This window comes from Perissodus microlepis, chromosome 19, assembly GCF_051167445.1.
Source record: "Perissodus microlepis isolate ML-2025 ecotype Zambia chromosome 19, ASM5116744v1, whole genome shotgun sequence".
NCBI classification, from domain to species: Eukaryota; Metazoa; Chordata; class Actinopteri; order Cichliformes; family Cichlidae; genus Perissodus; species Perissodus microlepis.
Genome location: NC_140479.1, coordinates 23,234,187 through 23,256,414, shown reverse-complemented (window position 1 = coordinate 23,256,414; position 22,228 = coordinate 23,234,187). Strand labels below are relative to the sequence as shown.

At 38.6% G+C, this 22,228-nt stretch overlaps 3 protein-coding genes and 2 non-coding genes across 5 annotated transcripts; all 5 read left to right on the top strand.

Moving 5' to 3' along the window:
• The first annotated feature begins 541 nt into the window (after window positions 1–541).
• On the top strand, window positions 542–5,945 carry zmpste24 (zinc metallopeptidase, STE24 homolog). The gene is made up of 9 exons (XM_084914439.1): window positions 542–927; window positions 2,001–2,147; window positions 2,449–2,652; window positions 2,978–3,130; window positions 3,288–3,429; window positions 3,671–3,846; window positions 4,113–4,217; window positions 4,330–4,473; window positions 4,560–5,945. The coding sequence occupies exons 1-9, from the start codon at window positions 820–822 to the stop codon at window positions 4,782–4,784; spliced, it is 1,404 nt and encodes a 467-aa protein (XP_084770565.1). The 5' UTR covers window positions 542–819; the 3' UTR covers window positions 4,785–5,945.
• Window positions 5,946–7,373: 1,428 nt separating this feature from the next.
• On the top strand, window positions 7,374–8,733 carry atp5if1b (ATP synthase inhibitory factor subunit 1b). The gene is made up of 3 exons (XM_084915007.1): window positions 7,374–7,532; window positions 8,189–8,301; window positions 8,400–8,733. The coding sequence occupies exons 1-3, from the start codon at window positions 7,389–7,391 to the stop codon at window positions 8,539–8,541; spliced, it is 399 nt and encodes a 132-aa protein (XP_084771133.1). The 5' UTR covers window positions 7,374–7,388; the 3' UTR covers window positions 8,542–8,733.
• A 1,139-nt stretch (window positions 8,734–9,872) lies between these two features.
• rpl13a (ribosomal protein L13a) lies at window positions 9,873–13,075 on the top strand. The gene is made up of 7 exons (XM_084915006.1): window positions 9,873–9,921; window positions 10,631–10,703; window positions 11,703–11,768; window positions 11,987–12,088; window positions 12,296–12,381; window positions 12,579–12,638; window positions 12,822–13,075. The coding sequence occupies exons 1-7, from the start codon at window positions 9,901–9,903 to the stop codon at window positions 13,029–13,031; spliced, it is 618 nt and encodes a 205-aa protein (XP_084771132.1). The 5' UTR covers window positions 9,873–9,900; the 3' UTR covers window positions 13,032–13,075.
• LOC146366029 (small nucleolar RNA Z195/SNORD33/SNORD32 family) lies at window positions 11,546–11,628 on the top strand. Its single transcript, XR_014798785.1, has one exon. It is a non-coding gene; the product is annotated as a small nucleolar RNA Z195/SNORD33/SNORD32 family (small nucleolar RNA).
• On the top strand, window positions 11,811–11,886 carry LOC146366028 (small nucleolar RNA Z195/SNORD33/SNORD32 family). Its single transcript, XR_014798786.1, has one exon. It is a non-coding gene; the product is annotated as a small nucleolar RNA Z195/SNORD33/SNORD32 family (small nucleolar RNA).
• Window positions 13,076–22,228: the final 9,153 nt, after the last annotated feature.

Genomic DNA, 22,228 nt, shown 5'->3' with positions numbered 1-22,228 from the left:
TAATTAAAGGTAAATTGTTAGGACTTTAAATCCATATTTGTATAGATATGAAAAGCCACATTAATATATACACTTTAAATGTGTGCGTACTTTATACTGAACAAAATGGGTGTGGTACAGGACCCGACACGTTTCCTGTTGTGTTGAAGAAAAAAACGTTATTTTATGGGTGGTGATTGCATGTAAATAATCAGAATGAACTGAGAAGAGGAATTAAGTAGCATAAGTCAACATTTCCTGCGCTGCCACGTCTGTTTAGCTATCATGCTCATGGGATAAATGGGGCCGCTACCGCCAGCAATAAACGTGTAGTTCTAGTGCTTTAAAAAATAGAATACTCTAAAACCTTAAATTGTGCTTTATTAGGAGTTTAATTAATTTGAATATACATTTACATTCGTAGTTGCATTGTACACAAATATTTGTGTAGAATATTTACTAATGGGGGTTGAAATAAAGGTGTTTTATCGAAATACAAAAATTTGAACTCTTTAGTGAGTCAGTCAAATTAAGAAAATCCACTGCGGAACCAAGTTATAGAAGACGTTCCTTTGGGTGCCGAATTCGTTGATACGCATAACCAACGGGCTCGGTAGTTGAGATGAATGGAATGATGTTAGTTGTAAAAGCCTAGACTTTTCTTAGGAATGAAAACTGGATGCAAAGATCTAAACTTTAGTCTGTATCTGTCTATTTGACGGAGGGGCATATTTCCCATAATTCACGTTTAAAGTGCTGTCTGTCTGTGAGTGTGTGTAGAGCGGAAGCTAATTAGCTGCTAGCCTGCTTAGCTAACTGCTCTAGTAACACAGAGCAAAGATGGTTGAAACTATATTTGACCTGCCGGTGGAAAAGCAGATATTTTACGCTGTCCTAGGGTTTTCATGGACAGTATACCTTTGGGAGGCATATCTTTCTTACAGACAGGTGAGTCAATTGTTTATCAGATTAAATCCCTTTGCTTTATAATAAAAGCAGAGCGTAAATCAACGAACCGCTGACAGTGGTTAAAACGTTTGATTTTAATCTCCCGTGGACTCACTATGAGCTGTGTCTTTCATAAAGTCTGCGTTTAATATAGGATATTCTGACAGTTGAATATGTGATGCGACCAAGGGGTCCGTTTAGCAGGGTTAGATTTTTTTGCTATTCAGTATTCTAGGTATTTAGTTTCAAAACACGACAGCGTAAGATTTCTTCATACGAAACCACAAAGCTATGAGTCGGGCCCATTATCAGCTTGCTGGAAATGTTTACTGGTCTATTTCACGCCCAGACAGGTGGATGTGAAATATAAAGCTATTTGAATCCTATTAAAACATTTTTTTATTCACTTCAGTTAAGCCACATTGGAAAGTATCTCACGACAGTGTTGGGATGGGTGTAGTTCCTCTAGGAACAGGAACTGATGTAGCAAATAATACAGAGAACGTCTTTAACCCAGAATATTATCACGTAGTCTTGATATGCTAGTACACACATGGGAACAGTGCAGAAAGCAACTTTTATGAGAATATGGACAGGGATTCACACGATTATCAGACACAATTGGCCTTCCTGTAAATCATTAGATTCATGGCAGTAGGCAATGTTTACTTGTTCTGTGAAATTTCTTTAGTTCAAATATAGTGATTAAGAGCTAAAAGACTTCAAAGCAGATTTTGGTATCCCTAGTATAAAAAAACCCCACAAAAATTATTGGCCTCACCTACCAGCTCAAACGTCGAATTGTTGCAATATCATTCACATGATTGTATAGTATAGACTCAACAGGTTAAAAAGATGCTCTTTGAAACACATATTTAAAGGAAAACATCAAATTGGATTAGTATTGATTATATTATGTGGTACTTGTCAAGTTTTGAGTTTAACACTTGAAAAATACACATCTGAAATATGTAACTTGGACAGTTACACTGACAGCATTGGATCCCTACATCAGTACCTTGATGATTTTCACTGTTAATGTAACTTTATGCACACGTCTTCCTACACTGCAGAGGAGGATATATAGAACAACAACCCATGTACCGCAGGAGCTGGGCAAGATCATGGATTCTGAAACATTTGAGAAGTCACGTCTTTATCAGCTGGATAAAAGCAATTTCAGCTTTTGGTCTGGACTCTATTCTGAGACCGAGGGGACGGTAAGATCATTTAACTAAAAGACACCGTTGTTTTTTGAGTTGATAGTCTTCCTCATATTAAATGTTCTTTTATCACAAGTGTAGTAGCTGTGGACTTGTTGACATAAGTGAAAGTCACAAAGTGTCTTCTTGACCTGCAGGACTTTAAATGGACTTGACAAAGTATTAATACAATATTTGTGAAAAGAGTGTGCTTTCTTTTTTCTTTTTGTTATTTTGTTTGTTTGATATTTAAGATTAGCCTAGTCTAACTCATTCTGTATGCCACATATTTAAAATATTGTGCTCAAAACGGTTTCAGCTGATTCTGCTACTGGGTGGAATACCATTTCTGTGGGCTGTCGCCGGTTCTGTGACTGCTCGCTTTGGATTTGGTATAGAATACGAGATCACCCAGTCCCTCGTGTTTCTGACGCTTGCTACCCTATTCAGTGCTATAACTGGACTCCCCTGGAGTTTGTACAACACTTTCGTCATTGAGGAGAAGCACGGCTTTAATCAGCAGGTACACTGGCTGGAATGCACTCACTGTTTGTTGCCGAGACTAACTTGAGTTTGATTGGATTGAAGTTACCACAGTTGAAGGGCTCCAGAGCTCATATTGAAGCTGTGTCTTTATGTTGTTTAATGTCAAAAACACAAACGATTTAAAATGTAATAAGAACTTTGATGGACTGAAGTTTTTGACTGTGAAATTTTGTCTGTTTAAACCCAAAATGAATTCAAAGACCAGAGAATCTGTGAAGAAGTAAAAAGAAATCAGAAGTCTAACACACTGTATTAAGCTCCTGTTTACTCTGTTCTCTTTCAATGTCTGCTCTTCCTCTCAGACGTTGGGGTTTTTCCTCAAAGATGCCGTGAAGAAGTTTGCTGTCACTCAGTGTATCCTGCTTCCTGTGACCTCCCTGCTGCTGTACATCATAAAGATTGGCGGAGACTACTTCTTCATTTATGCTTGGCTCTTTACCCTGGTCGTTTCTCTGGTTAGTGGCGCATTCACCTCGCTCTGTGAAAACGTTGAAAATGCATCACCATGTACTAAGAAAACGGGTTTCTTGTCAGACAACTAGTGAGAAACTCAAAAGAAGTACATAGTTGATACTACATCTGTAATACATCCTGTCATCTCTGTCTTCTAAGGTACTTGTAACCATCTATGCTGATTACATTGCTCCCCTGTTTGACAAATTCACACCATTGCCAGATGGAGAGTTAAAGACAGATATCGAAGCCATGGCCAAGAGCATAAGCTTCCCCCTCACCAAAATTTACGTAGTTGAAGGTATGTCTTGAATGTGTCTTTTTAGTTATCATTCCCACTGTCACAGAGTGCTTGCTCATTGTGGGTCGTTTGTTGGGGATTTCTCTCTGTTGTTCTAGAGTCTTTTCCTTACATTATCAAGCCCCTTGAGGCAACTTATTACATTATTATTACATTGCAATAATTAGTATGTTTTTTTTACATTGTGGAGCGATGGTTGGTTGGTTGGTTGGAGATCCATGAATTTTTGTCTTGTTTCCAGGTTCTAAACGTTCTTCACACAGCAATGCATACTTCTACGGGTTCTTCAAGAACAAACGCATTGTGCTGTTTGACACACTGCTGGAGGATTACTCACCTCTCAACAAGGCTGGAGAGTCACAGCCTGAGCAGCCAGAGAGTGATGAAACATCCAGCGAGTCTAAAGCCAAGCCCAAGGTTGCAAAGAATTTCACTTGATTCATAAAAACACTTTTAAAGACAGAGTATTCTTACTTGTCTTGAAACACACTTTGGTTGATTTTTGCTTGATAACAACTGGTCTGAGAGCTTGAAAGATATTTTTTTTGGGTCATTAAGCTCTGTTTTGCTTTTAAAATCCTTTATTAAAGGATTGGGAAAAGCCCCAAGTATTAAATGTATTAATGTTTAGGCTTGATGTTGTTGGAAATTTTACGTGACTGATTTTGAATCTTCTGTCACAGAACAAAAAACAAGGATGCAACAACCCAGAGATCCTTGCTGTTTTGGGTCATGAGCTTGGCCATTGGAAGCTCGGTCATACCGTCAAGAATATCGTCATTAGTCAGGTGATTTCTCCCAGATGGATGTCTTTTGTTTTATCCCAAAACATATAAAAGCCTGATTAGATCATACTACAGACATTCAGAGATTGAACTGAATCTATTTTTATCTCTTCAGATGAATTCCTTCCTGTGCTTCTCCTTATTTGCTGTTCTGATTGGACGTAAGGAGCTTTTTGTAGCTTTTGGCTTCGATGACAGCCAGCCCACATTAATAGGCTTGATGATTATCTTCCAGTTCATCTTTTCTCCTTACAACGAGGTATGTGTGAGATCATGAAAGTTTGGATAATTAAATCCTGTTGTTTTGAGATGTTTAAATATTTCTCTTCTTCCTCGCTTTTGTAGGTTCTGTCTTTCTGTCTGACGGTCCTGAGTCGCAGGTTTGAGTTCCAGGCAGATGCTTTTGCTCGCGGCATGGGCAAAGCCTCAGAGCTTTACTCGGCTCTCATCAAGCTGAACAAAGACAACCTGGGCTTCCCTGTGGCTGATTGGTTGTTTTCCATGTGGCACTATTCCCACCCTCCTCTCCTTGAGCGCCTCAGAGCACTGGGCAACACCAAGCAAGACTGACGGGGCAGGAAGGGGGAGCGGCGACTGCTGCCTCCTCCGAAGGGCCTCCGCAGACCGCTCCTGGCCCTGTGATGCACCCTGGTCTTTTTCCTTCCCTTCTGCCCCCCATTAGCAAATTTTATCTTATTTTATCCTTTTCTTCACTTGCCATACTTTTTTTTTCTCTTCTTTGAAAGTTAGTTTTAAACAAAACCAAAACATATCAGCACAAGGCAACCATAAAAAAAAATCTAAGCCTGTACTGTTCTTTTTCTTTTATTCAGAAAAACCATTTACACACTTGCTGTGTGTGATAGATCTGGACAACGTGTAAAGAAAAAAGCAATTGTCAGAGCACATATCAGATTTCTCAGATTGCACTCATAGATTTGTTTTTAGAAATCCTTTTATTTTTGTACAATTCATTCAGTACATCGTTCTTTTTCCCTTCTACGTATGAAGCTCAAATGAAATTGACAAGTTATTTGGCTGTTAAATGTTAAGTTGTTTTTTTTATATTAATTTAAGATGATTAGTCATACAGTATATTTACTCATTACAATGCTTTTTACAGATGCACGGGCCAGATTGATTTGTACAGCAAGTGCAACATTTATTGTCAAGTTCAAGTGAATATTCATGAGTCTACTCATCAATTCAGTGATTTTTTTATTTAAAGAGAAACTCTGTAGATTCTTTGTCAGTGACAAAATAGGAGTGCCTCTAATTCTCCTCTTTGTACCCATAATGAACACCTAGTGAACAGAGCGGTGCGAAATGTTTCGTTTGAACATTACATTAGACGCAATATTTTTGTTTTGTTTTTTTTACATGCAATGAGGGGCTGCTGTTTTAATTTTCTTAAGCACCTGCTTGTCATGAAGGGTCCAACCATACCTGTACATATGTAACTTTGGTGATTAGAGTAATGATATATGGAGTGAATTGTTGAAAAAAAAAATGTTGAATGTGATTTGAATTTTTAAGTTCGTGTAGAGTTTCACAGTTTTTGTTTTGTTTTTCTCTTTGTTTCATGCCAGCGATACCTGGTAAGCAAAGTATTTATAGGGGACTTATGGGAGGGAGATGGCAAGATTTCACCACGTGAGCCAGAGTTTGGTTTGCTCAGAGAGGGGGTGTATGCTTTCTTTGCAGTGTTGAATAAAATCTTCTAAGCATTTATCTTATTTGGGGTGCTTGTTTTACTTAGAAAAAATGTTGCGAAAATCACACAAAAGATAAGATTTACATCCAGTGATGACTTTGAAATATATTTTTAATGTTATATACATATATATATATATATACACACACACACACAAAATGCTCACTGGACACTTAATTAGGCACACCTTCCTAGTAGCTGGTTGGACCCCTTTTATGCCTTCAAAACTGCCTTAATTCATATAGATATATTCTCTGTATGAATTGAGGCATTTTACACCATATCTATACCAATGCATAGATTCAACAAAATGCTGGAAACATTCCTGAGATTTTGATAATTGTATAATGGCATCACACAGTTCCTGGACATCCATGAAGCAAATCTCTTGTTCCACCACATCCCAAAGATGCTTTGTTGGATTGAGACCTGGAGACTGGAGGTCATGTGAGTACAGAGATGTTCTGATCTTTGGCTAGAAGGATGCCAAGAAAATATCCCCTGCACCACCAACACCAGAACCATTCATGCAAGGCAAGATGGATCCATGCTTTCATGCTGTTTTACAAATTCTGACCCTAACATATGAATATGACAGCAAAAGGTAAGTCTCATCAGATCAGGGGAAATGTTTTTCCAATTTTTTCTTTTTTTTTTTCCAATTTTGGTGAGCCTCTGGGATTTGTAGCTTCAGTTTCCTTAGCTAACAGGAGTGGCACCTCATGTGGTTTTCTGCTGCTGTAGCCCATCTGGTTCACGGTTTGGCATGTACATTGATGTATTTGAATTACTGTTGCCTTCTTACAATCTCTGTAAACTCTAGAGATGGTTGTGTGGGAAATTCCCAATGGATCAGCAGATTTTGAAGTACTTATAAAAACCATGCTATGGTCAAAGTTAATTAAATACCCTTTCTTCCCCATCCTGAGGCTCAGCTTAAAAATAAATTGATGTTTTATAAACTTATTTCTTTAGATAGAAAAAAATTACCGTGTACTAAAATATAAATTAAAAAAAAAATCCCAATTCACAAGTTATTTAATTAAGCTATGTAAAAAAGTAGAAATAACCATTGTTATTGTTGATTTTGTTTTTTTGTTTAAAAAGCATTTTAAACCCCTTTTTGTTCACTAGCTGTGGATGTATATAGTATTTAAATTAATTAAAAAATGCTTTTAAAAAATCACACATCATGTTGCGTTATTGGTATGTAGCATAACAAAAATTATAAGGTCAGCTGCTACGTAAAGAGCGGCATCGCGGTGTCCATTTTTAAGACCATACCACTGCGGGAATTAAACACTGTGTTTTTCCTGCACTATGTTATTATTCCATGTTATGTATTTGAAATATATTTAGCAGAGAAATTGAAATAATACATCATCGTATGAATAGATTTTTTAAATGTATCATCTAATTGAACTAACGTATCTCCTGTTGGCACCCCCGCCTTGGACATAATGGCGCCGTCCTGTGGTGTATTTTTGTGGACAAGGACAAGCTCGACACTACTTGTCAGTGGTGTTTTCATAAACATGGCGAGGTTTTTGAGGCCTAATATCAGGACTTTTGTCACCTCACAGCTAAGAATGTCATCCGACCAGGTAATAAACGTCCTGCAACCGCCTCACTTCATTGCAAACACCGTGTAACCGTTATACAGCGGTGTGACATGTTTAGCCTCATCATTTTTGCTAGCTGAAAACCTTAATGACAGGTTCACCTGCTGTAGCACTGTGGTATTAGCTTTCCAATTGAACATTATTACCTAATAATTATAGGTTATATATGCCAAGGGGGTTCATTTTGTATGCACTGCCACCTGTCAGACTATTCAGAAAAAGAATTTGGTTTTGTGAGCTGCTTTGTCCTCTCAGACGTTTAGGTTTTGCTCAAAAAGCGTTTCTGGTCTGTTCGAGATATCTCCATTATCACCTTGGAAACAAAGAAGCCTTTTAACCCACTCAAAAAATATAAAACCTTGACCTTCAACGTGGGCTTGTTTTCACAGCGTCCAGCAGATTCACCTTAATATCACACAGAAAGCCCTGATCACTAAAGTTGAGAAAGAAAGTAACTTTAAGAAATGTTAAATTTTAAGCTGCCATCTGTTAAAGAAATGTCTTTATAGAAAATACTCAGAGCTCTATTTTTTATTTATGCATTTATTATTGGGTTTTGGGGTTTGTTTATTTTTTGCTTGTTGCTGAGTTAATTCACTAAACTTGTTTTTCTCTTAAATACTTCCCCACCCACTCAGCTGGGTGAGCTGGGTAAAGGTGCCGGGAAAGGTGGTGGTGGTGGAGGCTCTATCAGAGAGGCAGGTGGATCCATGGGGAAGAAGCAGGCTGCAGAGGAGGAGATGTACTTCAAGTATGAAATTCAACTTATAAAGACAGTTTTTTGTCCACTTTTTCCACCTCTTCTACATGAAAATAAGCCTGCGTGATATCTGTCTTTCTTCATATAAGGCGCAAGGAGAAGGAGCAGCTGGCAGCACTAAAGCAGCACCATGAGGACGAAATTGATCACCACAAAAAGGAGATTGAACGTCTCCAGCGTGAGATTGACCGCCACAAGGGAAAGATCAGAAAGCTGAAGCATGACGACTGAGTGAAGCCTTTAAAATAAAACAGAAGTTTTGTTTTTTTTCTCCCCACTGTCCAAGACCACACTAGTTTCTGCGTGCACTGTGTTATGCCAGTCATGAATGTTTGAGTGATGGTACTTATGTAAATTCTTGAAAGGTATTAAAATTGATTAAAAGAAATGAGTACAGGTTCCATGGCATGCTCTCCAAGAACATTTTCCTGTGTGATGTTGTTCATTGGTGTGCCGTATGTCACAGGCAAAATGCCAAAGTGAAAAAAACGAAATATAATCTGTGCTTCATGCTACTGTTTTATTTCAGTGAACAGTTTGTGAACTTGTGAGAAACATTGTTTTCAATGAGCAACAATAGGCAGCAAATCAAGTGATAAAATTGACTAAGCTGCAACCAGCACACCTTTAATGTGAGATATAAAAATGGTAATAAAAAAAAAAGATAATTAAAGTTATCTGGCACCACAAATATGTGACCTGGTCAATATATGTTTCAAACTGCTACTTAAAGCCATCTTGATCTGAAGTAAGGTAATATAAATTTCATACTATTAAGATCTTTATAAGTATTTAACACCTTTATGATTTCTTTTTTGTTTGTTTGCTTTTTGCATATTTGTCAGATCATAAAACAAATTTTAATATTAGACAAAGATAACAGGAGTAAAACAAATTTTAATATTAGACAAAGATAACAGGAGTAAATGCAGTTTTTACCGCTCATCTGGAAAAGGCAGATGGGATATTTTCACCCCACCAGGTGGGTGGGTGGCTGGGGTTCGTGGATGTCTGTTTGAGAATGCGAGAATGAGATAATGTAGGAGCTTCTAATTGATACCATAAATGTAAAGGTCAAGTTCATAGGTCACGTTTTCCAAAGATCCTGTGAATGTGATAACTCAAGAAGGAAACTACCTAGGATATTCAAATTGATATCATAGGTACATCTACTGAGTTTTCAAGCTTGAAAGGACTTTAACTAGGCCACTTTACCACTTATTTTTTTCTCCCTCCCCCGTAAGAAGTAGACAGTGGTGCATTTTGGATCATTGTCCTGTTGCCTAAGTGTGCTTGAGATTCAGGGCACAGATGGAACATTCTCATTCAGCATTTTCTGGTAGAGAGCAGAATTACAACAAGTTGTCCAGGTCCTGGAGCAGCAAAGCAAAACTGCGATTGCTATATAATGAATATATAATTATAATACATAATAGTATACATAATTTATAATACTGAACTTAATTCGCCCAGCAGTGGCGCTATTTTTTCATAGCCTGTGAGCCACGAGAACGCAAGAAGCAGTCGTCACTTCCGCCCACCCCTGCCTTTTACCACGAGCAACCCCGTTTGTCTTTCTTTTCGCACATCATGGCGGACCGGTTCAATAAGGTGGGAAGCTGCTCTGGAGATATTATATCATTTTTCAGCTCTATAGGCAAAATAAAACCTTGTGTTTTGCAGTTAATCGACTGGCGATAACTCGGGACAGCTTTGTGTAGTCGTTGTTTTGCTCAGTGTTTTTTCTGAGACCTATTTTTAGGGAATGTCTGAGGCAGCTCGCTATAGCCGAGTGAGCGTGCCTTCATCATGGCAGCTTCCCTGAGTCAACGCTGTTAGCTTGCGAGGCTAGGTTTAACGTGTGTACTGGATATATGGTCGTATGGGAAACGTACCGGCAAACTTAACTACATTTAATGGGTGGTATTTCGTTGCTTCTATGTAGGGAACCTTTCATGACATTTCAACGCAAAAAATACAAGGTTAATCGTCAGCGCGGTTTCGTTTAGATGCTAAGCAAACGTTATGTCTCAACCGGCAAGTCAGTAGTGTCCCATGTGCCATTTATCACAGTGACGTGGAGGCAGAAATGCAGTTCAGTTCACAGTAAACCCCTTTAATAAACGGTGATGGGGTTAAATGCGTTTTATTACCGTTTAACTTGTATGTTAGTGCAAGGCTGATAATGTGACGATTGTCAAGTAGAAAGTAAATGCAAGTTGATTAACATTACCATACAAGATTATAGGGGAATTACTAGGATGTTTTTTCATGGTGAAGATAAAACATTGATATCCTTTTTCCACCCCTCTTATTTTAGGTTCTGCTGCTTGATGGCAGGGGCCATCTGCTCGGCCGACTTGCTGCCATTGTGGCTAAACAGGTTCTTCTGGGTAAGTTTTCAGAGATTTAATATGAATTTTTGGTAATAAACAATATAAATGTTTGATAATAAACAATTTAAGTTAAGTATACACTGTGCGATTTTTGGACTGTCCTAGTCAAGAGGTTCGAATTTAGCTGTTGTATCAGGCTACATGCATGGACTCCTTGGAGCAACATCCTGACAGTGTCAGAAATTTTGTAGCTGTATCTCATAATGAGACTGCTGCTGTACCTGCTGACCATTCAGTAGGAATGCAGTGCAAACTAACCTGAAATAGCTGAGCCATTGTGGGGTGCTGTTGGAGGTAAACTGTGCAAAATAAGGTGATTTGGATTGTAACACATAATCTAGTCTAGTGTTACACACCTGAACTGTGGACAGTGTCAGTAGTATTGGTTCTGGAAATACTCATGACATGATCTCCACTTGCTCTGGGAATTCTCTACAGTTACTGGCTCTTTTGTTACATAGCATCACTTAGGAATTATACGGTTATTCGAGCACTAGAAGGATGAGTATTTGATTTCCATTCCAAAAAATTTGATATTTGTGTCCTCATGTGTAGTTCAGCTGGGTAATGTCTTTAAAAAAAACACTTGCATTTTGTATGTGAAAAATGACTGTTTGTGCAAAAGTCCTGCAGAGAGCATTGTATGCTCTTTCTACACATGCTCCAGATGCAATCACACAAAACATGCAGACACACAGATGGCTACAAAGACCGACTTATGCTACGATGAAACTCCACCTTTAACTTCCAGACTTGTGTCAGATCCATGTCGCACAGTGTGTTTTGCAGCATGTAAGACTGATGAACAATGTGTTCATAGTTGGCTGCTGTTGTGTCATTCTGTCGATGATGACTGTATTAACTGCCTTGGTTGAGTTTAACGACAATGAGAAAACTCACATGCACTACCATCTGAGACAGGAAACAAACAGTATCTGCACCTGTTTGCTACTCTATTTAACTGTTGGGATTAACTGTTGGCATTTTGTCTTTTAGGCCACAAAGTGGTGGTGGTGAGATGTGAAGGCATCAACATCTCTGGCAACTTCTACCGTAACAAGCGTAAGTAGGGTTATGTCCTATTTTCAGTCCTTTAAAATGCTCGTTGTCGGTGATGTTTTACTAGTTTGAGTTTCACAGACCATGAGAAAACCTTACATGCACTACCATCTGAGGCATCAGCATTACTTAATAAAGCAATGGTTGCCCCTTGCATGTATCTTGATGTATGTGTAATGTGGCTAATGTATATCTCTTCTGGATCATGTGGTTGTTTGCAGTGAAGTACCTGGCTTTCCTGCGCAAGAGGATGAACACCAACCCCTCTCGTGGTCCGTACCACTTCAGGGCTCCCAGCAAAATCTTCTGGAGGACCGTTAGAGGTGAGGAAGTGACACTACCGGCACATGAAGGGGTCTATTTGCATTCATCTATGATACTTGCTTAGCACAGTAAAGCTGTTTATAGCAAAGCTAATGATCTATTGATGAAGCAGACTTCAGACATCTGACTTTTTTTCAGTTTAGCATATGTTGAAATGGATACTGAGGTTGTTTTATTTTTTTAAAGCACAATCTCTCTTTAAACAGGTATGCTGCCTCACAAAACCAAGAGAGGTCAGGCTGCTCTGGAGAGGCTGAAGGTGTTTGATGGCATCCCCCCACCCTATGACAAGGTATGCTGGTAATGTCTTTCCTTAATCTTTACGGCCCCCACAAGTGGCTTTGACTGTGCTGTCGGTGATGCCATACATCTTAACTGCCTTGTCTGAATAGTAACCATGAAAAGAAATGATGTCTGAGACACGCTGCCTATAACAGTTCAGATGTGCTGTTGTCTTCGTTATCTGATTTTGCTTTATTTGATTTACAGAGGAAGCGCATGGTTGTCCCAGCTGCTCTTAAAGTTGTGCGTCTGAAGCCCTCTCGCAAGGTGAGCCTACAATGTTGTTTTTTGTTAAGGAAAGAAAATGAAGGGTGACAATAAGGTTACTCCATTTACGATTATTCGGCTGTAAATTTTGAGTTTGGCAGGCGCAACCATTTAGTTTGTGTAACATTGTTCTCTTCAGTTTGTGAACTGTTGATTTCATATGGTTTTTCATTTCTCCCTCAGTTCGCCCTCCTTGGGCGTCTGGCACATGAGGTTGGCTGGAAGTACCAGGCTATCACAGCCACTCTGGAGGAGAAGAGAAAGGAGAAGTCTAAGCTCCGCTACACCAAGAAAAAGACACTGATCAATCTGACCAAGCAGGCAGAAAAGAACGTCGAGTCCAAGATTGCAAAATACACAGATGTTCTGAAACAATATGGAGTTATTGTCTGAGCTAAACTCATCTGGCCAATAAAGATGAATACATGTTTATAAAATGTGTCGTGACTATTTCTCATTAAAGTAAACTGCATTTACTACAACATGAATATGTTTAAGACGAAGGACACTGCTGTGAGTGCAGCTTCTCCTTCAAAATTGTGTGTAGGCAGTTGTATTAGTAGCTATCACAAGAAGGTAGCATTTTTTGTATTCATGGTTATATTTACTTGGTATATGAAAAGTATCACTTAGACTTTTGAAAGGGTTTTAAAAAAATTTGGCAAGAAGCATCATAAATGTAGAGATGTTCTTATGTTCAGTAAACATAATGAATTGGATATTTGCGGTGAGTATTACATTTTAATTTTATTTCCACAAAAATTGCCATCTGACCCATCAGTTTTTGAATTGTATAACAATTTGCTGCAATTGTAGAGAAATAAAATTTAATAAAACTGACAAAAAATACAGTTTATACATGTGGGAACTTCTCATTGGAGCCAAGCTTAACTACCAGCAGAGGGCAGTGTTGTACTACGACACTTCCAAGCGTTACAGTTAAGTTCAACATTTTTTTGGGGGGGGGGGTCTAGTATTCATATAACTGTAATATTGTTAAAGTATTATTCTCTAGAAACCGCTGGATCATTTTATTTAGGACATAATCATACTGAGACTGGTTTTACTTATTGTTACTAAAGTAGGCTACAGGTTATCGTGTGCAGCTTAAAATTACACTGAAGATTTGAACTGAAACAACTGAATCTCCTTGAATAGCTGACTTCTGCTGTCTGCTCTACTTAAGACAGGACCAGCTCTGAGGTTAAAAATAACCAGGTGAGTGTTTTAAAGCATTAAAAATCCCCTGTCCTCTAAAGATTTAATATATAAAAGCAACACTTTTGCTTCCAGTGAAATGAAAGCACCTGTTCAGAGATGGTTGACAGACACTGTCGGCCTGTTTTCTCAGTCATCTGATTAAGTGAATTACATAATAACCCCATCTTTTGCATGGTGGGATTCTGCAATCATATGTTCAGATTATTTAAGCATTCTGTGCTGACTGTTGATGATAACTTAAATCAGCAAAGGATTTGGCTGCAGGTTCACCCACATTTATAAATTAACCCTCATTTTTCCCACTATTGAGGCTTGAAATAAGAGAAAATTTAGAGATTTTTTTTTCCTTACCTGGTTTCATCTGAAGGAGTTTTACACCCAATAAGACACAAAAGAGAACAAATCTTTCATAAGAAATAAAGGCAATTAATCATCTTCCAGGGTAGCTCAGTCATCAGATTTATATTGGGCTCATTACAGGGGCTCAATCATCATTTATTAATGATAATTTTATGTTCAACTGCTGTCTGAGTGTGGCTATCATCTGCTCTGTGTTTGAATTTGCCCAGTTTTTATGATATTGTGTACTAATTCTCTTTCCCTCTCTCTATCTATCTATCTGTCTGCCTGCCTGTCAGTCAGTCAGTCAGTCAGTCAGTAATGTAGCGAGACAGATAGATATATGTCACATTCACATGAGGGAAAACTGGTTAGGATGTTCAGGAATAACCCAGGAACAAGGCGCAAGGCTCCATAAATGAAACTGCTGGAAGAGCAGCGTCAGTATCCAAAGTGAAGCAAGTTTTACATTAACACAGACTAAGACGATGCCAACTAAGAAAGGGTATGTTTAGATGTGTAAAGGTAAGACTTTCAAACCTAACACTGTACCAACTGTCAAGCATGGTGGTAGCATCATGCCCCGTGGGTCTTTTGCTGCTTAACTATTAGATTGCTGTATTAGCTAGTGGTTTTACACCCTTACAGTGATGGTAGATGTTAGATCTTGTAAGACCTTTTCTAATGTTGCTGTGTTTATCCATGAAGTGATCTGACTCAATTCAAAGACTGTACAAAGACTCAATTCTTTGTACAGCTTTGTACAGCTATGATAACACACATCTAGAATTCAATTCATTTGCCTAAAAATAGAGAAAACACATAAAAAAGTTATAAAAAGTTCAATGGCAATTTCACCAATTTGATTCTTTCTCTGGTTTTCTCTCGATATAATAAAAATATCAATAATATTGTTATTTTTAATAAAATATGGTATTGTGACATTCTGTTGTGGTGACTTGGTATATGTTGGTGAACTTAAGTTGCTTTTTTGATGGTGTATGGTTGCCTGTTTTTCTACGCCGCCCTAGCTGCTTTAAACTCACAGTGCATTGTGGGAGTTTTCTTTGACTTCTTTTTAAGTTAATAACCCAGATTCTCAGGTCACCTCTTCTCTTTTTCTGTCGGTGCTCTTTGCACTTTAATCTTATTATAGCACAACGGAACATGTGTGGTGACAAATCTGTTATACTAAAGCAGGACAGTACCATGTAGCTCCTGTCTTACTTCCTCTGGTTAGATTCCCAAGAATATCCTTTAGCAAAAAACCTCTGCATGCACCTGCCTTGGGTTTTTAGTCAAGTACTTTTTAGTATGTTAAAATGATTAGTTGTGCATGTTTTGGCAATGCATTCGAGTCTTATAGTATTTCCTGATTTTACATGATTGTGACTGTGCTGAAAATACTGCTTAACCCCCTGATTAAAGTATATAGTCCATGAAGGAAAAGCTGATAACACCATTCTTTCTATGTTGGCCTATCCTGTCTACTTATAGATATCCACATACTAAAAGCACACATGCCTTCTATAAAAGCTCGCCCACTGAGGATCAGGCAGGAGGCCAATCTGCTGCCTGTCTACCTGCGTTAAGGAGGGACGTTATGTCTCCACCAACAGATGGAGAAATTACTGTGACGGCTCCAAAAATGAGATATTTTGCGATGCTGCCAGCAGCAGATCACTCTCTAATCACACCATCTGAAACAGATTGAAGAGACCATGATTGTCTGAAACTGCTCCTGCAAGCCAAGCCTATTATGGGTTCCAACATTTATAGACAATGCCCTACCCTCATCCCAAAAGAAGGTGCTTCAACTGTGGAGCTACTATTAGGAAAACATACAAAGTTCAGCTTAAATTTAAACTCTCCTCACGTTTTCAGAATAACATGTTTCTGGTTTTGAAACAAAACCTTATTTAAGCTTTAGTTTGACTTCATAAAGAACGTGAGCACTAACTTATTTGACTGGTCTTATTGGAGCAACACACCTGAGAAATTACAACACGGTCACCGTATATTGGTAACGTTTACCTACGGTGTGCATTAAACTCACACACTGTGTGAGTAATGAGAGCGATAAAAGACCTTTTCCCACATGCCAGCGTGAGATGATTAGTTTAAGCTTCTATTTGATGTTTTAGTAATGTCTTATTTCTACAGAGTCAGTCTCAAGCTTATACTGCTGAATCCTTTTTCAACCAAAGATAGCTTTAAATCAGATTAGCTAAGAGGAGCACGTCTGGGTCACAGTGTGAATAACATATCTAATTTATTCCTGATGAAATCTTCCCATTTTTTTTTATGTGGATCCACACAGAAGTGCTCCAGAGGGAAGATGTCCTCTTTGAACCATCCGGTGAAAGGTTTTGCTGTCTCTGTTGAGGTCATCCTTGGACAACTTCTCAGTAGTTAATTTGAGAAAAAGATAAAGAGCAAAAGGAAAAGATGGAGATGTTGTTTGGTGAGATGGTGAAAAACACGGGCCTCGCTGAGAGTGCAAGCATCCAAAAATCGAAAGCTTTCACACATTTCACACATGCTATTTTACTAGAACTGTTCTCTTCAAAATCTATAAACCATATTTACAGCATAAATGCATTCAATAACTACTTCTACTGTTCCCCACAGAAAAAAAGTCTGAGGATTTTCCCCACAGTTCACTGCGCCATGGGGAAAATACGACACTCACGTGTATTATTTTTACATTTACTCTTGATTAGCAACACATTAAAACACAACTCTTCACAAATAATACAGATAAATCATCAGCCTTCCTTTCGTGCATTCAGGCTTTTTAAAAAAATTATATACACCTTTACTTCTGATTATATGAATGATGATATAATAATAAAAAATAATTTCCCCATTAAAATAACCTGCAGTGGTTAGGATGGGTTGGTTCTGTATTTAATGTCTCCCTCTGCTTTGTCTCATTTACTTGAAATTTACTGGATTTCTGGAATGAGAGATGATGACTGAGTTTTTAAAAATTATTTATGTTCATTAATTACTAATTGGGATTTGATCATAAAAGAATTGCCATTTACCAATATATTCAAGAGAGGACAAACATTTCTGCAAACATGGGCACATTTTAAAACAAGATCTAGTCTAAATTCAGCATTGATTTGGAAGTTTGGTATCGGAGTGATACTTCTCAGTAATTTATCTATGCATTTGAACCATTTGAACAATTAACATATCAAACGTCACTGTTTATTCACTTATTATCTCTTATGCAGCTTACACCCATTTAAACTGTAACAGCTGCATGGTGAGGATCAGATTCTCTGATTTCTTACTGTATTTAACATGTTTCAGCTGCTGATACTGAGAGAGAAGCTACCAGAAATGTCAGCAAACACCTCCATCATCTCATGGATCACTGATTACCTGACAGACAGGCTGCATGCAGTATGTGAGACTGGGTGGTGCTTTGTCTGATTTGGTGAAGTGCAGGCGGTCCACAGGGGCCTGTACTGTCTTTCTTCCTGTTCATGTTGTACACCTCAGACTTTCAGTACAACTGCGGGTCATACCACCTACAGAAATACTCTGATGATTTTGCAGTGGCTGGACAGCTTAGTGATGGGCAGGAGGAGTACAGAGCACTAGGGGATGATTTTGTGGAGTGGTCTGAGATGAGATGAGATAGCCTTTATTTGTCAGTTGCAGGTCTTTTGCCCACAACAGAGATGACAGACCTTGCTGGCCGTACATACAATACAAACATCACATTGGGGAGACAGGTCAGGCTAGGTAGCGAGGAAAAAAACATTGAAATGTGTTACACAAAAGGATAATACAGGAATGCACAGATATCAACACACCATAGCACAATAAACACAGACAAGCAGCATGGGAAAGTGTTCCAGTGTGTACATCTGATCTGGGACCGCTGCAATCTTCGACTGCGCCTCCAGCTGACCTGGTGTCCACATCAGAGGGGAGGTAAGCGTTGGAGGTGGCGTTGGATCCGGGGTAGGGAGGGTGATGCGTCAGTGAGTGCTTATCAGTATATGTATGTGTGTGCGTGTCCATAGTTCAGCTGAGACAGTGTCCTTCGCCCTGCCAGGCTAAGTAAACAGTCTTCCAGCCAACCCAGGTGGCCTTGCATGGAATGGGAATGGGAATCCCAGCGGGCAGCCTTGGGGGGTTTGAACAGCTGGTTCCGCTTTCTTAATTCTCCGATAAGCCAGGGCCAAGCCAGCTCCGATCAGCAAGAACCCTGTTATCATGGTTCCGAATAGGTAGATATCTTCAGCATCCTCGATCGACAGTGATCTGCTTCTGAATGTGAATAACATCACAGAGAGACTTCAGAGAGAAAAGGACAGCTACATGGCCTATCCTGGGACAGGATGTTGATGTGGTGGATGAGTATGGCATCCACACTGACAACAGGCTTAACTGGAAGACCAGCACAGAGACTGTATAAAGAAATATTTCTATAAGGAAGCTGAGATCCTTCTATTTGTGCAGCAATACACTGAAAAAAAAAAGATTATCTGGTACTTCTTCTTCTTCTTCTTCTTGTTACAAAAACGTATTTCCCATTTCATAAAATGTTTTTATTATTTTATCCCATTTCAACAGCTTCTGCTTTTAGCCTGTGTTTTTAGTCAGTATGCATATATATGCATGCATATACATTTTACAGAAAAAGTGCATATAATGATAGAGCGTGTTTATGACTGCAATATACATAACCACATGCTCCGAACCCACATAAAGGTCATAAACACCTGTCAAAAAAATCCCTTGCAAGATGATGCCTGCTCAAGGTGTGCAGCAGCAATACGTTGATATAAACATGAGGTGCAGTAGGCCATGTTGGTGCCTTATTTATATTCACTGACCTCTGAGTGTAATTGAATGGATTTATAGTGACAGAGGGGCAACTCTGTTCATTCAGTTAGTCATTATATCCATTGGCAGACAAGAGCAGCTGTAAAATTCAGAGACGGCAGTGATCAGAGATTGCTACTGGGTTTGCAGTCACAAGTTGGATTCAGAAATTGAAATCCATGATGAGAAAACGACTAATCACAGAAACCTTTATTTCACTGTATGAAGCACTCCTGACTGATGAGACTGTCCTCCCCCATGGGTCATTAGGGCCTAAAGTTATGCTTTAAAGGTTGATGGCATTACCATGACAACACGGAGAGTGAACCTTTTTAACATCTAGTGTGTAACTTCACCTAAACTATGATCCCAAGTTTGGACTTCAGTATCCTGAACAAAAGTCAAGTGCTCCCTGTCTTCTGATGTGGACTGTTTAAAAAATGGGAAGCACTTGCTTACCTTGTTTCACGATGTGATAAGGCTGTATTTTGGAAGACTTGTTTCATCCACTGTGGCAGCAAACACGTATGCACACTTTGTTCAGTGTTCTTAAGCAAAATAAAACCCTTCAGTGGTTGCAGATGGTCGACCCAGTACTTGTTCTTTTTTTGTAAACGCACATGCACCAGTGTCTCATGGGAAAGCAGAAAGAAAACAAATCCCTAATTACATAGTGTGTGAGGCAGTGCAACAAACTAAATCAGTTCCTCTTTTATTGCTAAACCCAGATTCTACAGTATTGAATTTGTGTTGGAAAAACTGATCAATAACATGCTAAATCGAATGCCACATGTGAATTAACTATGCTGTTCTGGCTGCAAGGGAAATGGTAGATGGACTAGAGTAAAAAGTATCCACCGCCGGGGTTGGGTGGCTTTGGACGCTGCATGCAGCATCAGTAAATGTTTTTATCATATATTAGTCTATGGGACTAAAAGCAAAAGAAGTTATGACAGAAAAAACTACGAAAAAAACAAATACAAAAAAACCTGATCAGTTCTAAGATTGGAGCCAAATATCATATATCAAAAGCATGATGTCAGAATTCTCATAAAAAAGTAAAAATAATGAATTAAGTCTATCTATCTATCTATCTATCTATCTATCTATCTATCTATCTATCTATCTATCTATCTATCTATCTATCTATCTATCTATCTATCTATCTATCTAAATTCCATTTGGTTTGATTTAACTGTATATTACTGTATTAGTGACACTGTGAAGCTTTTATTTCTTTAAACTTGAAATTATAGCAGCTTTAGAGGGAAGAACGAAGAAAATGCCTGCTCACACGAACTTTGTAGTGACCCAAGGTTTCAGCCAACATGATCTCAGGCCACAGTGCAAAAAGGCAACCTCCATTTTACTCCCACATACTGACAGATCCCTGAACAGAGAGGCACAAATGGTCAGCAGCAAAGCTCCAACTCTGGATAGTTAAAATGAGAAAAGGTACAAGGAATATCTTTGCCAAGCCCAAAAATAAAAGAACCTAAATGGGGTTGGCATTCTTCCCTCATCGTTTAGCATCACTGATTTTGTTGAGCTTAGGAGTTGCTCTGCAGCGCCGCTGATTATGTAACTTGGCTTTGCAGATAGGGGTAAAGACCTGTAACTGTGCAGGGTTATCAGAGCTGACAGACAATTTCGGTGTATTGATTGTGATTTTCACATAATTGCAAACACAGAGGAAATATGGCTACCATTAAAGTTAAAAGAGTGTATTCTTTCAGTGGATTTCCTCAAATAAATATCTAAGCGTATGCTGTAAAGCATCGCCATAAATAGGTGATTCTCAGATGAGAAGGCATTCACCCTGGAGCTACAGTATGTGAAACAAATGCATTTCACATGGAGTTAATGTTTTTGCCAGAGGCATCTGGAAAGCTTTACTTTTGCATTTCCATTCTTTGTCAGCAGGAGTAGGAATTTCAGACTGCCATTTGAATGAGTATGCAGGTATGTGTCTATCCTGGTGCTCACCAAGACCTCCCAGAAGCACAGCATGTAAGCCAGTAAAGCTCACGATATACCCACGCACCTTCAAGGTGCACACGCACACACGAACCACCTTCACCGATGGAGCTCATCCAGGGCAAATTTCTTCTCTAATGAATCAATCAGAATCCTGCACTGTGAGCTGCGAAATTCAAAATTATTTTTGTTTTTGCTTGTACAAAATGACCTGTAATAAAGCAAATATTGAGTAAATCTGTTGGTGTCATGCCAAATTCTAAACTAATATTTGTACAGATCATTATTCATATAGACAGAGGAAAGTGATAAAAGTGAAAAAACTGATTTCAAGTGACTTTCCATGTGCTTTCAGCAAAGATTTATGGGAAATTTTGAACACAAATTTGCTTTTTAATCAACTATTGCAAATTTTTCACTGACTCTGAAGGAAATTGATGCACTGAGAAATGCAAATAAAACAGAATATATTGATTTGCAAATCCCATAAAACCCATATTTTATTCACAATAGCACATTGACAACACATAAAATATTAAGCTCACAAAATGACGATCACATCATCCCAACTTTTTCAGATTTGGATTTGGACATGCACGAATACAAATACAATGTATGGTCAGGAAATGAAACAGAGAATGCTTAAACATGATGGTGGTCATACCTGTCAGCCATCTGTTATCTACACAGCCAGTTTGTGTGTCAAATCAGTGAGATGTGGACTTTTAATAGCAAGGTCACCTTTAAAAGTTGGAGTTAAAAGACACCATATTTCCCGTGTAATTTGCATAACATCCCAAGTGTGTAAAATATATTATCCAAGCTAATGTGCTCCGACTTTAATTGACAATTTATGTCTTGTTACATTTAATCCAGCTGAAATTGAGACTCACCAGACCATGCAATGTTTTTCCAGTCTTCCGTTGTCCAATTTTGGTGACCCTGTGTGAACTGTAGCCTCAGTGTCCTGTTCTGAGATGACAGGAATGGCCCCTGATTTGAGCTACTACACATCCTTGGTTGGAGCCAGGTGAAATATTGAAGGCAGTCTGAATGGCACCAACAATCGTGCTGCTTTCAAAGTCTCCTATAACACCATTCTTCCCCATTCTCATGCTCAACGTCACCAGGTTGTCTTGATCATGTCCACCTGCCTAAAAGCATCATGTTGCCCTCATGTCGGTAGCTTGTTAGATATTTGT